At 41.5% G+C, this 16,125-nt stretch overlaps 1 protein-coding gene across 1 annotated transcript in view; it reads right to left on the bottom strand.

The window, feature by feature from the left end:
- Positions 1 to 10,226: 10,226 nt before the first annotated feature.
- LOC136311628 (mast cell carboxypeptidase A-like) overlaps positions 10,227 to 16,125 on the bottom strand; it is a 28,219-nt gene continuing 22,320 nt past the window's right edge. Inside the window, 3 exon segments of the mRNA XM_066240787.1 lie at positions 10,227 to 10,342; positions 10,345 to 10,413; positions 15,427 to 15,569. Coding sequence (XP_066096884.1) covers positions 10,227 to 10,342; positions 10,345 to 10,413; positions 15,427 to 15,569 — 328 coding nt within the window.

The raw sequence follows: 16,125 nt of genomic DNA, 5'->3' as shown, positions 1-16,125 counted from the left end.
TGAATGTGTCCATTGTGATACCTGAAACGAAAGCCTGAAAAATCCAATTTACTGAAAAAAAAATTTACATGTTATTTAAAACAAGAACTACTATGAGAAAGGAAAATTTTTAGATTTAAACTGAGATATTCTAAAGGTGGAAGTATGGCTTTTCTTTTCTACATGCAGTTGTTTCCAGCCATTATTTTATCCATATTATGTGGAAAAACAGTATGTCAGAGAAGAGATAGCTTTGGTATAGAGCAGGGGTCAGGAAATGTTTTGGCTGAGAGAGCCATGAACGCCACATATTTTAAAATGTAATTCCGTGAGAGCCATACAACGACCCGTGTACCTTATGCATTATCCAATAAAAATTTGGTGTTGTCCAGGAGGACAGCTGTGATTGGCTCCAGCCACCCGCAACCATGAACATGAGCGGTAGGAAATGAATGGATTGTAATACATGAGCATGTTTTATATTTTTAACATTACTTTTTTTTATTAAAGATTTGTCTGCGAGCCAGATGCAGCCATCAAAAGACCCATATTTGGTTCATGAGCCATAGGTTCCCGACCCCTGTATAGAGGCATTTGAGGAACGGTGGCTAATTAAACACATAACTTGGGGCAGACCGTGTACCCAACGTATTTTGGCATGTACAATATTTCCTCTGATAGACGGAAGCTGTTACTCTGAGCTGGGCCCGAGTTGTTATTGAGACGGAGTGTTCTTCATCTCGCCAACGATAATGACTTCACCCCGTTGGACGCCGTGTGTCCGGTCTCGGCCGCGAAGGAGACTTGACCTGCTTTCCAGCTTTCGGTGCGGAGGGCTCGGTAGACTATTTTTCTAAGATCCTGTTTTCGAAAAGAATGTGAAATACTTGTTAGTTTATATTTATGTTCAAAACGCTAAATTCATTCCAAACATAAGCAAGTCTCTTAATTGGGAATTCCAGCCTCCCCCCCCCCATAATATTCAGTTTTGTGTGAAAGCCAAGAACTTGAGCAGCACAAACAGTAGATCAGCTCAAAGCTTCTTTTCAAAATGCCTTGATGTGTTTGGTCTCTCTGCCCTCCCCGTTACCTGATGCATTTGTGTGAGAAAAAGGCATCGTTCTGGTCATGGGCTAAGTAGGTGTATTTTGAGGGAAAAACAAAACAAAACCCTAACCCGTGCTTCCAGAAGGCATTGTCTGGGTTCATTTCGGCTTCAAGGTTACTTAGTGTTTGTAAGGTGACTTCCTGAGGGGCGAGTTCTACGTTGATTCAGCTTTGGTTCCTTCATTTCTGAGTCTCCGTGTGGCTTTGAGAGGTTCGGGGCCTCAGTTTTGTGACCTCTTCAATTAGGGGCATGAATGAGAGGTTGCTGACGTTCTCTGAAGCTCAAGATTCTATTTTTTGTTTCTGTTTTTTTTTCTGGCTGTCACTGTGTCAGGTGCCGTGGGTGGTGTGACAGCACAGACGGTGGTCGTCAGTGTGGGTGGGCGGGGCGGCGAGTCTAACGGTTCATTTGAAATAACTGTTAGACTCTATGTAAGATATCGGACATCTAATCGCAAAGTGATCACTATTATAATAAATAGTAATCTTTAGTTTACCTGGTGAACATACAATGTGTCCGTAAAGTCATAGTGCATTTTTGACCGGTCACAGGAAAGCAACAAAAGACAATAGAAATGTGAAATCTGCACCAAATAAAAGGAAAACCCTCCCAGTTTCTGTAGGATTGTGTGGCAGCATGTGTGCATGCGCAGATGATGACGTAACACCGTGTATACAGCGGAGCAGCCCACGGCCATGCCAGTTGAGATGTGGACGGTACAGAGGAAAGTTCAGTGTGTTCTGTGGCTCGCTAAATGCGAATCTGTGACCAAAGTGCAACGTGAATATCGGCACGTTTATAACGAAGCACCACCACATAGGAATAACATTACTTGGTGGGATAAGCAGTTGAAGGAAACCGGCAGTTTGGTGGAGAAACCCTGTTCTGGTAGGCCATCAGTCAGTGACGAGTCTGTAGAGGCTATACGGGATAGCTACCTAAGGAGCCCTAAAAAATCTGTGCGTGAGCCCACATCAAACTACACTGAATAGGTATGAAACTGGGAGAGTTTTCCTTTTATTTGGTGCAGATTTCACATTTCTATCGTCTTTTGTTGCTTTTCTGTGACTGGTCAAAAGTGCACCATGACTTTACGGACACACTGTAGTTCCTAGAAGATTGGAAGGGGAGAGGAAGGAGTCCTACTGATTGATTTGTTTTCGTCTTGAGAAACATTTCAGTGCAGCCTGGTGATTCACCAGCCCACTATTTCCAGGACCGTCTCTTGGTTTGAGCATGGAAGATCTTGCATCTTGGGAAACTCCTTGCTTCGGCATTAACCAGAGCAGTTGGTTACCATGATGTTTTATATAGTTCTTCTAAAATCTTCACAACTGCCTTGTGACGTAAGGACCTCTCCCTGAGGTTCACAGAGGGGCCGTGGCTCTGGTCAAACCTACTCAGGTGTGACGTCAGAAGCCTGGTGTGCTCCATTTTACCTGTTGTACAGTCAAAGGTACCTGACTTCTTATTCAGTCTTTTAAATTGTATTTCAGGAGACTCTTTGGTTTGGGATAAAATAAAGGAGGAAAAGAGCTTTAACTTCTGCAAGGCTATTTCAAATAGAAACGAGTAGGTCATTAGGCATATACTGGACACGGCAGAATCAGGAGGCTGCCCCGCCTGGGTGTGAGCCCCGAGGAAAGACATCCCCTCTGAAAGGCTTGCTTGCTTATTGCCAAGACCTGCTTTCTGTAGACCAGGGGTCCCCAAACTTTTTACACAGGGGGCCAGTTCACTGTCCCTCAGACCGTTGGAGGGCCGGACTATAAAAAAACCTATGAACAAATCTGTATGCACACTGCACATATCTTATTTTAAAGTAAAAAACCAAAACGGGAACAAATACAATATTTAAAATAAAGAACAAGTAAATTTAAATCAACAAACTGATTTAAATGGGAACTATAAGCCTGCTTTTGGCTAATTAGATGGTCAATGTCCAGTTCATATTTGTCAGCGTGACGCATGCATCCCACGTCACCGGAAGTAGTACTGTACGTGAGCGATGCCACGCTTTGTGGCACCGCCACATACAGTACTCCAGGAGTGGTGGTCCTCTCATTGACCACCAATGAAAGAGGTGCCCCTTCCGGAAGTGCGGCAGGGGCCGGATAAATGGCCTCAGGGGGCCGCATGCGGCCCGCGGGCTGTAGTTTGGGGACCCCTGCTAGACCAAAGGAAGCAGGGGCGGGGTTAAGACAGAGCAGGAGATTTCAGTAATTTTTAGAGTAGAGAGTGTTCGTTTGTGGGTGGGGCTCGAGAAGATCGAATTTCACTACTTTATTTTCTTCCTGACCTTTTTCTTTCTATCTTTCTAGTCTTCTACCCAAACCACCAGGCACGTGCTCCTTACCTTTCTTCATGTCTTCCTTGCCTTTGTAAAAATCAATTAGAGCAGATATAATTGAGCTTGGTCACGTGGCAGCAGCAAAGGGAGGCCTGAACAGAAGACGGACCTCAGGCTGTCTCAGCACCGTCGGAGCTTTCTAAGTGACAGCCAAGGACCATGTCAGCTAGAGCCCTTTCCTTAATGTTCGCGAGACAAACGCTGTTAACTCCAAACGTATTTCTGCAAATGCTTCTCCAGGGTTGGCTCAGGTTCACCGTTAAAGGGAGCTACTGCTCGTTGCCGAAGGAATTTTTACAGTGGATTCCAAAACAGATGTCCACAGTAGACCCAGTGGGCCTTGGGCAAGGTCACAGTTCTGACGTTCTAAAAATGAATTTGAGTATTGATATTTAATAGAAAAACTTAAAACAGTCAATAGATCGATACATAAAAAGTATAAACTATAAATAATAAAATCATGTCAGTTATCTTACAATTTGAAGAATCAACAAAATGTCAAAGTAGAGACCCTTATTACACTTACTTATGTCTATTTTAGAACTGTCTCAGTGGATAGAGGATTTGAAATACATAATTCTTTGTTCAAATACTTGGTTTAGTTATTTATAAACATTTTTTATGGATGATGGTTTTTTGAATGAAAACATCCCTATTTTATTTATTTGATGTTCAGTCTACAATTCTAATTGAAGATAAAAGCCCTGTGAGTAAATTACTTTTGCAAACAGTCTGCACAGTTCAATAAAGATCGCTGAAATTATTGGTAAAAAGTTACTGAATGGTAGAAGGAAATGATGGAATTGTTTTATAGCAGCAGTTCTCTGTGTGGTTCCTGCACCAGCAGCATTGCAGTTCCTGAGACCTTGTTTTGTTTTAAATTAATTTTTTATCTTTTTAGAGAGAGAGAGAGAGAGAGAGAGAGAGACAGGAAAGAAGCAAGATGAGAAGCGTCAATTTTTCGTTGCAGCATCTTAGTTGTTTATTGATTGCTTTCTCATATGTGCCTTGACCTGGGGGGGTTACAGCAGAGCGAGCGACCCCTTGCTCAAGCCAGCGACCGTGGGCTCAATCAGCGGCCATGAGGTCATGTCTACAATCCTGTGCTCAAGGCGACAATCTTGGGGTTTTGAACCTGGCTCCTCGTTGTCCCGGGCTGACACTCTATACACTGCACCACCACCTGGTCAGGCCTGAGAACTTTTTAAACATGAGAACATAGTGCTTTATCCCAGACCTATTGCTTCAGAAACTCTGGGGGGGTGGGGAGGGGACAGCTCAGCAGTCTGTGCTTGCATCCACTTCCCGGGTGATTCCAGCTTGCGTCCATGTGGGAGAGTCCCTGGTCTAGATGATCCAGGAGGGCGTGTGCTCGGTGGTTAGCGACGTTCGAGAATCAGAACCTACATTGATGACTCACAAATGAGATACCCTCTTTCTCTCTCCGCCTTCTAGGGAAAGATCGTCGGACAGTGTGGTGCAATGAAAAGAACTTGTATTTTGATGTGTGAAGATCTAGTTTCAGTTTGCACCTTGATGCGTGCAGGTCATGCAAGTAATTTTGAGTCACGGTTGCTAATCTACAAAGTGTGGATGATGAACAGCTTCCTCTCAACCTGGTCGCACAGGGTTGTGATCCAATGCAGACAGGCTCATGAGGGCAATTCTTACATTCCCCGGTGCTATGCAAATGTTACCTTTTCTATGATTGTGACTGCCGGTGTGATTGCAATTCTCAAAACCTTTTCTGCTCACCCCTACCTACCCTTTGACCCATTAACACTTAACTGCCTTTTGAAATGTAAGTTTTGCAAAGCAGAGATTGAAGAAGCAAGAAATTGGGGGATTTAAAAATAAGAAAATAAAATGCATCAGCGTTCTTTATTTTCTTTTATCTAATAAAGGAGAGATAAGGATTTTTCCTTTGTTTCATGAGGAGTCATTTAAAGCCTTTAATCAACACAGTGTAACGTGAGTCAGAAGCACTCTTCACTTGATACCATGGCAATAATAATGCATTTGGAACATTAAGTGTCAAATTCCCTTCACATATTTCAGAAATTGTTCTATCATTTTCTGGTTTAACCTCTCTTGACACCAGTGAACTTACGGCTTGTAATTGAAGGATAAGTGAGCAAAAAAAGCAGCTCAAGTGATAATCTATCCATTTCAATCCCTATTTTCTGGACGGAGACCTTTTATGCTAAGTTCATGTGAGAGTAAATTTTTATGACAAAATTACCACCCGCATGTCGATGTTACTCAGGCAGACTGGAGTCTGTCCGGGGCTAATGGGTTTTGTGACAATGAAGGGCAAGAGTCTCCCAAAAGCCGAGCCTGAGGAATTTCTGACAGCAGCCTCGATATCGCTGCTGAGATCTTCAAGATGCTATTATGACTCATTTCTGTTCATTATAGAAAAATGGCTTGGTATTTTAATCATGAAATATAATTGTGTTGAAAAGGAGTGAGAATTGTCAAGGCATAATCTTTGAAATATTGCCACGTATTCATATTAGCCACACTCGTTTGTAAGTGTGGCTGCTTTGAATGTGGCTTTACATAATAAAACCTTCCCATTTGGAAGGCTGCATCTACTTGTTACTCCTGATTTGAGTTCCACTTCGAATTTTCTGCATATCACTAGTTGAATGAAAAATAGGCGTCTTCTACAACCAGAGGTAATCTGGACTTCATATAATTCTCTATCAACCTTTTCTTCACTAAATGCTTCCATTTCAATGGGTTAAATTTTGGGGGTGTGTGTGAAAATATGCAAAGTTGCCTCAAAATATTGTAACATGTGCAGTGACGAATATCACGGCATCTATAAGAGCCACGCATTTTCTTCTCTCCCCACCCTCCAGCTTTATTGAGATATCTATTGACATAGACGTTATATAATTTAAAGTGTACGACCTGATGACTAGATCCATGTATAGGTGGTGAAATGATTATCGCAACAGGGTGAGCTCACATCTTTACCACCTCACACAGTTATGCTTTTTTTTGTGTGTGTGTGTGTGCGTTGAGAACATTTAAGATGGACTCTTAACAACTTTCAAGCATATGGTACCCAATGTCCATCCATTTGGAATGAACAAAGGAGTTTAAGCACTTCTGTAAGAACAACTTGCTAAGGGAACACCTGAGAACAGAGAGAATTTGTGTATTCTCAGTGATCTGTTGTAAGTTTCTCTGGGGATTACTTGTTAATCTTTTCCATCTAAAGAAAATCAGGCATAGGTGCTTGCTTTAAAAGAGAAACCGACTCGTGTGAACGAGACTTTTGTTTTCCTGGCCCATGAACACTTCCTTAGTGACAGCGTGTATCTAATGTGTAGGATGAGGGGAGGGGACCTCTGATAAGACGTTTTAAAATCAACGTGGGGTCATAATGTCCCTTGGAAACTCAAATTTATTTACATTAGTGAAAACAATAAAACCTTTTATTTATTTATTATTTATTTTTAATTGAATTCATTGGGGTGACATTGGTTAATAAAAGTACATAGGTTTCAGTGTACGATTCTATAATACGTGAGCTGTATGTTGTGCTGTGTGTTCTCCACCCCAAGTCAAGTCTCCTTCCATCACCATTTATCCCGTTTCTCCTCTTTGACCTCCTCCTCTACCTTACTTTCCTATAGATTGGAGATGTGTGTCTCAGCCATAGACCAGTGCCAGAAAATAATTTCAAAATATAAAACAATGCTTCTTGAGTAAATTTGGTAGTAAGAAAACTAGAAAAGGAATGATTATTTAGAAGATTGTGTGTGTGTGTGTGTGTGTGCGCGTGTGTGAGACACATATCATAGGAAACAACGTAACTTGAAACTTGGGTACAGTCCTTTCCCTGATAAATGAGAAACAACATAGGGGGAATCACAACATTGAGTACCCAGACTTTCCCATTAAGTTTTTAATTTTAACATAGATTTCTTTTACTTGTTTATATTCACACTTGATCTGAAGTCAAAAAAGCAAAATCCCCCGAGATACCCTGCAGACGCTATTTAATTAAGACAAGAAATGGTCTTGCTAGAATTTTTGATTTTTTTACTTCACTCAAATGATATTCCTCTGATTGAGAAAAACAATTGTTTCTTGCTTAATGAAATAGTACATAAAACTCCTGTGTCCTTTATCAACTGACTAATGGATGAACACAGGAAGATGGTCAACAGTTGGGATTATCCCCTCAACTCCTCCACCTGTACACCCAATGGAATTAGAAATATTGATGCAAATTTCAAGGTTAGAATTTCAGTCCTTTCTCAGTTGAATAAGTGTTAGTGAGTGTGTGAATCCCATAGGGCATGTTTAATGGACCAAGTTTCCGTTTCCATATTCTGAACCAGCTTTGAGTGCTAGAAATTTAGGTGTAGATTCCCTATTTTTCGTCAGGCACAGTTTTGTGTCTGACTTCTTGGCTCTGTCATTTTCTTCCTCTGACACTTGTAAAGCAGTTCTGTCCGTTCATGTTGGTGTCCCCCAGACCAGTGGTCCCCAACCTTTTTTGGGCCACGGACCGGTTTAATGGCAGAAAATATTTTCACGGACCGGCCTTTAGGGTGGGACGGATAAATGCACAAAATAAAATTATGCGACCGGCGTAAAAACTGTGGTATTTTAAAATATAATTGTTGAAATTATGAGACAATCATCAAGAGTGAGTCTTAGATGGATGTAACAGAGGGAATCTGGTCATTTTTAAAAAATAAAACATTGTGCCTGACCTGTGGTGGCACAGTGGATAAAGCATCGACCTAGAAATGCTGAAGTCACCGGTTCGAAACCCTGGGCTTGCCTGGTCAAGGCACATATGGGAGTTGATGCTTCCGGCTCCTTCCCCTTCTCTCTCTCTTCTCTCTCCCTCTCTGTCTCTCACTCTCCCCCTCTCTCTCCTCTCTAAAAATGAATAAAAAAAAATCGTTCAGACTTAAATATAAATAAAACGGAAATAATGTAAGTTATTTATTCTTTCTCTGCGGACCGGTACCACATGGCCCATGGACCGGTACTGGTCCATGGCCCAGGGGTTGGGGACCACTGCCCCAGACGATCTTACATAGGAAACTTTTACCTGCCTCATAACCAAAGAAACACTACCACCCTGTAGATTGAATGACGCTCTTTCTTTTATGGGCCCCTAAAGGAGTCATGAGGCACATCCCCAACTGTTTGTTGACCTGGTTGCTCAGGATTTAAGGATCCTCAAAATTTTAACCCAAAGTGTTCTGAAAAGTAAGTTTATAGGAAGTTAAGGCACTTTCTACTCGGCTTGAAATTCTGCCAGGCACCTGAGTTCTGGATTTCTAGAATGTTAGATTCAAGGAGTACTGACATGCTGGGGCTGCCAAGAGTGTACAAGGTCCCTGTGACACTGAGAACAAAGAGTTCAGCAACATCCTGCATTGAGTCAGAGACCCTTATCAGAAGTTTATGTTTGAAATTCTCCACTGAGTAATACCCCCCCCGTAACTGCACACGACCTCCCTAGCCAATGACTAACAGCCACATCAGCTTCTGTATGATGCTTGCTCATCCTAGACAGCCACCCTATAAAAAGGAGCCATTTTAGAAGCTCGTGGCTGCAGTGCTCCAGTCTCTTCGGAGGCGTGGGTTGCCTGCAGTCCCTGCGCTGGTTTAGGGGGCTGCAGTGTTCCCCTGTGTGGGTTACCTGCAGTCCCTGCACAGGTTTAGGGGGCTGCAGTGTTCCCTTGCATGGGTTGCCTGCAGTCCCTGTGCAGGTCTGCAATAAAACTTATAAAATTCACTTTGTGTCTGCTGTAGCCTATCTCGCTAGGATGAAACATAGAACGTAGACGCCATGGGTGTCCCATGATGAAGAACTTCAGCATTAGGGTCGGGAACAAGGTGCTCTGTGACACTCTCTTAAACGACAGGATTATAGACAGTGTACAGGTGATCAGTTCCTCCACTGCCCTCGGTCAGCATGACTTCCTCCTTCCACTGCATTGCATTTCCAGGCTTCGTTCTTATCTACTGTGGGGGCCGGGCTCACGGGGACCAGTCTGTCTTGGCTGGGTCTGTAACTGCCAAGGGACGTTCCGGCAAGTGGCTCCCTCTGGTTAGGACAGGTTCAGTTAAACTACTTTGAATTTAATGTATATTATATTGGTGGCAACTGGATGGTTAAAGCGCTGAGACTTGTCTCGATATGAACCATTTTATTTACTGCTAGGACATCCTTTTGCTGTCGTGAAGATATAAACAACGCCTCCTTGTATTTAAAAATATACATCTGTCAGCAAACTATGTTCTTGAAAATCGAAGATTTTCTTTCTCATTAATAGAATGCATGAGAAATATTCACGCGTGATTATTAATATAAATACTAAAGGAGAACATAGAGAATACATTGTATAAAAAAAGCAGAAGATGCATTTTGGAATAGGTTTTATTTTTATTATATATATTAGTACATAAAACGATAAAGCCACATTGTGAAAATCTGATTCTGAAGACACCAAGGGTTCTTTCTCAGTTCTTTCCTGTGACCCACAGTGTGTCGACTTTGAATATATATATTTAAAATAACAGTGCTGGGTTCAAACTTGACGCAAAGCAAGGTAGTTAGAAGCTTTTCTTTAAAAGCTATTTGTTACGTTGCTACTGAGAGAAAATACGAGCAAAAAGAAATAACATAGAACTTAAAAGAGCAAGCGTCCAGTGACATGGCGGCTTTGTTTAGGGGTGATTGAAGATTGACATTTTGGTGACCCCGAAGAATTAAGTGGCTTATTCCAATCTGAGGACACTTCTTTAGGAAGTAAGCTTGAGGATGGACTTGGCAGCAAATTCAATGGCTAGCATGGTCTCTTCACAGGCTGACCTCATCGGAGATTCTGGAAGGAGGAAGCTCGCCTGGCCTTGATCTGGAGCTCTAAGGCAAGCGCCTGTTTGATGCCCAGGTGGTAAGCCCAGTCTGGAGAAGAACCTGCCATCAGGGCTGTAATGCACGAGCAGTAAATATTTAATTAGAATCAAACGCTAATGTTTTCCTTGACATGGAAACTCCCTGGTGTAACATGAGCAATAAAAAAAATAATGATGTGTACAGTGAATGGCGCTAATGAATGGGAGTAGTGGTCTGCAAGTATTGAGTGCTGAGTAAAATATAATCATAGCTTTGGATCTCACCACACACTTGAAATATGTGCCGCTGTTTCAAAATCACACTTTGCTTGGGTCAGGACGCTGAATTGTGTTTGTTTCCCGGGAACGCTCTGTTGCAGGAGAAGGTGGTCTGAGCAAGGAAAGCAACTGAGGGAATCCTCTGAGGAGGGGTCGCTGGTCACTGCAAACCCACCAAAGAAAACTACACGCGCAAGCTATGCAAAAATCACACTCTTCTTAACAGTGCAGGTCTCTTTCTGTTCACATTGCTAGGGTAAACTCGTTTATAGTTAAAAGACCAAGAAAGTGTTAATTAGTTACCTTAAGGATGTATTTAATTCCCTCGTTCAACTTTTCCAAGTCAACATTTATGAAATTTTACTAAAAATATTATCATTTGGTAAAAAGATTAAGAATATGAATATATCCAGAAGTTATATATAAATACATGTAAGTTTTGTATAAGTGCATATAAATACTAAAAATGCACTTATGTATGTTTTGCTTTACCGAATAGAAAAACGATTTTTTTTTGGTACCTGAAATAATTTATGTTCCAGGATAAGTAAGTATTGAGTTGAACTGACATGAACATTTTAGGTTCAAAAGATAAGAATTCAAAGCTGTGATGAAAAAAGAGAAGGAATATTTTGGTGGAAAGAGAGGAGGTTGGCTCTTAAATGATTCAGCCAATATTTATTAAATAGGTACAGTGCACTTCATTGGTGCCGCAGAGGGTGAGTGGCGCAGGGCGCAAAGATGAAGACGCCATCGGTGTCTCTGGGAACTTAGAATGTAGGGGAGAGAAGTCCAAGGTGCAGAGCAAGAGAGACTACAGAATACACAAGTAGCGTGTATTCTGTCTATGAGGGTTTTATTTATTTTATTTTTTTATTTACAGGGACAGAGAGAGAGAGTCAGAGGGACGGACAGACAGGAACGGAGAGAGATGAGAAGCATCAATCATTAGTTTTTCGTTGCGACACCTTAGTTGTTCATTGATTGCTTTCTCATATGTGCCTTGACCGTGGGCCTTCAGCAGACTGAGTAACTCCTTGCTCAAGCCAGCGACCTTGGGTCCAAGCTGGTGCACTTTTTGCTCAAGCCAGACGAGCCTGCGCTCAAGCTGGCAACCTTGGGGTCTCGAACCTGGGTCTTCTGCATCCCAGCCTGGCACTCTATCCACTGTGCCACCACCTGGTCAGGTGCTTATAAGGATTTTAAAGAAGAAATTGTGTCTGGTGAGGCAGCCGGTGTTTCCTGCTCGATGGCTGCTCTCGTACCGCCTTCATGGTGGAGGTGGTATTTGAGGTGAGCCTTGCAGAACGGGCACCCTTTCAAATGGAGATGGAGAAAGGCATTCTGGCCAACGGGCCACAAGGACTGAAAAACATGGAGGCATTTTTTGGGGACCAGTGACATCCAGTGAGACTGGAACAAATGGAGCAGTGAGAATTTTTAGGCAAAACCCGGAAAACCTGACAAGTCAGGACAAGGTGTTATATAATTAATATTTAGGTAAATTATTGTTAGGACTTAAATCTGCCATGTTATTTGATTAATTTTTTTGTTCTGTTTTTATTACTCTAAAATAGAAATTTATATTTAATATATTTAATATTTATATTTTATTTATTGTCTTCCTCTTGGTTACACAAGCATTTTTAGAATTCCCTTTTGATTTATTATAATAATGCTGTTGAGTATATCACTTTGTACAGTTTTCTTAGTGCTTGTTGCAGGTATTAAAATATACATACACAACCTGTCAAAATGCATCAGTATCAATATTTTATCACATCACGTGAAATACAGAAAACTTGCAGTGGGGTTCTTTACCCTTCCCACTTTTAAATACAATCATCTTGAGTAGTTCTCCACATACATTGAGCATCACATCATGGAGTTATAATTTTTTATTCAACCATCAGGATAAGAAAGATCACCTATTTCATTGATTGATTGATTGATTCATTCATTCCCTAATCCATTCTTCTTTCTTCTTTTCTACAGTTTCAAGCCTTTTTCTGTTGTCATTTCTTTATTTGGAGAGCTTTTTCTATTTTCTAGCCATTTTTAAAGGGTAGGTCTACAGTTGACAAATTCTCTTAGTTTTCCTTTGTCTGAAAATGTCTTTATCTTTCTGCATTTCTGATGGATATTTCTGGTCAAATACAGAATTTGGGGTTGATAGTTCCTCTAGCACTTGAACGATGTCACTTCCTTTGGGCTTTTCATGGCTTCAGATGAGAAATCTGTTGTCATTTGAATTGTTTTTCCCCTGGGTTGTTTCTCTCTGGTTACCTTCAAGAGTTTCTTCTTTAGTATTTGGTTTTAGAATTTTAATTACGATGTGGCTCGATGCGAGTTTCTTTGAGTTTATCCTGTTTGGGTTTATCCTGTTTGGGTCAGCTGAAGGGGAGGGGAAGCAGATGGGTGCTTCTCCTGAATGCCCTGCCCGGGAATCGAACCCGGGACATCCACACACTGGGCTGATGCTCTACCACTGAGCCAACCAGCCAGGGCCTAGTTATTGTGCCTTAACTCTTCTCAGCTATCTCTCAAATCTCCAGAGTGCCAGGCAACTTTTGGTGGGCATTCTGTAAATTCTTGTGGCAGTTATTAGGTAGGCACTTTATAAATTAAATGATTGTGATTCAATAGTGTGCCTAACTCTACTATGCTCATAACTTGCATATACAGATGTGGAAAGTATGAGACTAACAATCCTTTGATTTTCTAGTTGCCATTTGCAAAGTTTGTTCCTGTTTGGAACCCTTTTTTTCTGATGTGGAGAATATCTGTGTGCTTTTCTTGCTTATGATGTAAGAGTTGCTATGATGTCATACCTGGGTGGCGTACCTGGCCCTGCTGTTTCTCAGTGTCCACTAAGTGGGTGGCTATTTTAGACTGTTTGTTCCAATCTGTTCTCTTGTTCTTGAATTTGCTTGCTTTCTGTCCATGCATGTGGCTGGGTGTATCATTTGCTTTGTAAAGCTGGGTGTCATTCACTTGTATGTAAAACGAATTCTTGACGTGGCTATGTCGCCACAGGATCAGTGTGGATGCTGGTGGTTGGCTGTGTCATTGTACTTTTTCTTCCATCCTTAGACAACGCTGGTTGATAGGTGAGTGCTGATGAATGTTCTGAAGGCATGGAGCTTGCCTGTTGTATGTTTTTTTTTTAAAGTCATTTGTCCAACTCCGCAATAAGTTAAAGGGGCCTCCAATAGGTTGGCTTTGGAAATACTTACTATGTGATGGCTACAACATTTTCAAATTTCATGGCAGTTGTTGAGGGGCTAGACTTCTAGTTCAGAGTTTACACTTTTAGCTTGGGTTAAGGCAGTGGTGGATAAGGTGTGGCCAGCTAGACTCATCGCAAGGAATCCATAGGTTCATATGCACGTGTTTCCTTTTTCACTCCACAAATTCTAAAGGTATAATGGAAGTAAGAGCGTGTGTATTTGGGGGTGGTAGTTGTCCACGAAATTCAGTCTTCATGCTAAAAATATTGGCTATCACGGCCCTGAAGAGTGACGCAGTGGAATCAAGTGTAGTCCTGTGGTTTTCAGTGTGGGACCCAGTCTTTTTGAAGAAGTCGGGGCACCAGTCTCACGGAGTGACTTTATAGGAACCACTTCTGATGTTCATGTCCTGCCCTGTGCTATACAGTGTACAGTCCAAGAGGAGGCCAGACGTATAATCCTTGCTTTTGAGGAATTACATTTTCTTAAGAACTTAAGGTTTTATAAGCCATTTCATTGGGAATTTTCTGTAAAGTTTGGGCCTATGGACTGAAGCTTGGGACTGGGCTGGATTGGAGAAAAGGGGTTTTTCACTAAAATATTTCCTAACTAACGCCCATGGGATCTGGCTGTAAGAGCAGGACATAATTTTCATTTCCCAGGGTCTGAATGAATGGTTTTGATTGGTGAAAACCTAACGAATTTATTTTCATTGCTTAAAAAAAAATAAAAATAGAGAAACCTGATTAGGTTAGCTGCCAAAACCAAATGGGAAAGCATTCAATGCTTAGGGGTCAAAATCACGGGCTTTGGTTTTTGTGAAAACCTGGGAATGAATGAGTCCCAGTTGAGCTCGGAGCAAGTCCTTGCCCGAGTCGTAGCGTGTTGTGAGATTGTGAAGATCCAGGGCTGAGCCTGGTGCCTGACTTGTGAGAAATAGAAATCGATCATTTAAGACGCACGTGACGTCCTTTCCTAATCCGCCGTAGAGATTTCCGCCCAGCGCCACGGGAAGTGGCCGGTGCGAAGGACAGGAACCTGGTTTCCTAGATCAAAGTGGCTGAAGCTGTTGGCCTTCCCATTTTCCCACCAGGCGCTAGGGAGAAGGCTGTGCTTGCGTGGGGACTAGCCCAAGTAAAAGAGTCCAATTCAAGTTAAATGATCAAAAAAAAAAAAAAAAAAAAAAAAGTACCAACTTTGCCCCAGCTAATTCTTATGATTCCTAGGAGGGTACAATGTTGTGCAGTTAGTGGGAGACAGGCAGGGAGAAGAATTAAATGGTAAATTCGTCCTGATTTAATAATGCCTATTGATCTGGTAACCTTGTAAAAAAGTTGTCTAATTGGTTTGTAGAAAAACATCATCCTCACTGCTGGCTGATTTTATCCGCCACATTCACATGTAATTCAAAATCACCTGTTGAAAAGAAAGGTTAAGTGAGCAATCCCAAATGTTTTTATCCTAATTTACAAACTCTATACTTTAACAAACTATAGAAATGATCCCTGAAAGTATAGTCTTAAAACTCTACACTTTAAAAAGAAATTTATAAAAAGGAATTAGGGAAACTGACACAATAAGTAATAGGAAGAACTTACAAATCGTTGCTGCTGTCAGGCCATACATGTAGCGGGTTTCATATTCACACCGAGTTGATAACACACTGGTGCCTACCTGTGCAACATTAACATTGGCCTGGAGAGTAGGGCAGTTAGGGTACCATGTGAATGCCATTAGTTTACTGGGGATTAGAAAAGTCAGTTTCACGGCTTATTTGGCATTTGAAGATCAAGACAGAATAAGTGGATACAGGAGCGAATTTATTTTTAGTAAAATACATTGTCCTTGTGACGACTTTCTCAATGTGAAATCAGTTATCCGCGGTCAAGTCTTACCTCATTCTGTGTTTCTATACCTCCTTTTCTCTCATTCCTTCCTCTCTCCTTCCCTCTCTGACTTCCTCCCTCTGTTCATTCTATCATTCCTTATCATAAAATATATCTTTCTTCTTCCTCTCAGATTTTTTTTTTTTTTGCTGGCTTCGCATTGTTTTTCTTTTAGCTTTGATATTTTATTTTACTTTTTAAATGAACTGTATTGGGGAGACATTGGTTACTCAGATCATCCATGTTTCAAATATACATTTCTAATAATAGAGGATCTGTAATTGCACTGCGTGTCCACCACCCAAATTCAAATCGTCTTCCATCACCATATATTGGGCCCCTTTACCCTTCATGGCCCACCCTCTTCCCCCTGGGAGCCACCACACTATTGTCACTGTGTGTTTCAGTCTC

The sequence above is a fragment of the Saccopteryx bilineata genome, chromosome 8 (genome assembly GCF_036850765.1).
Source record: "Saccopteryx bilineata isolate mSacBil1 chromosome 8, mSacBil1_pri_phased_curated, whole genome shotgun sequence".
Classification (NCBI taxonomy): Eukaryota; Metazoa; Chordata; class Mammalia; order Chiroptera; family Emballonuridae; genus Saccopteryx; species Saccopteryx bilineata.
This window is presented reverse-complemented; position numbering and strand designations above follow the sequence as displayed.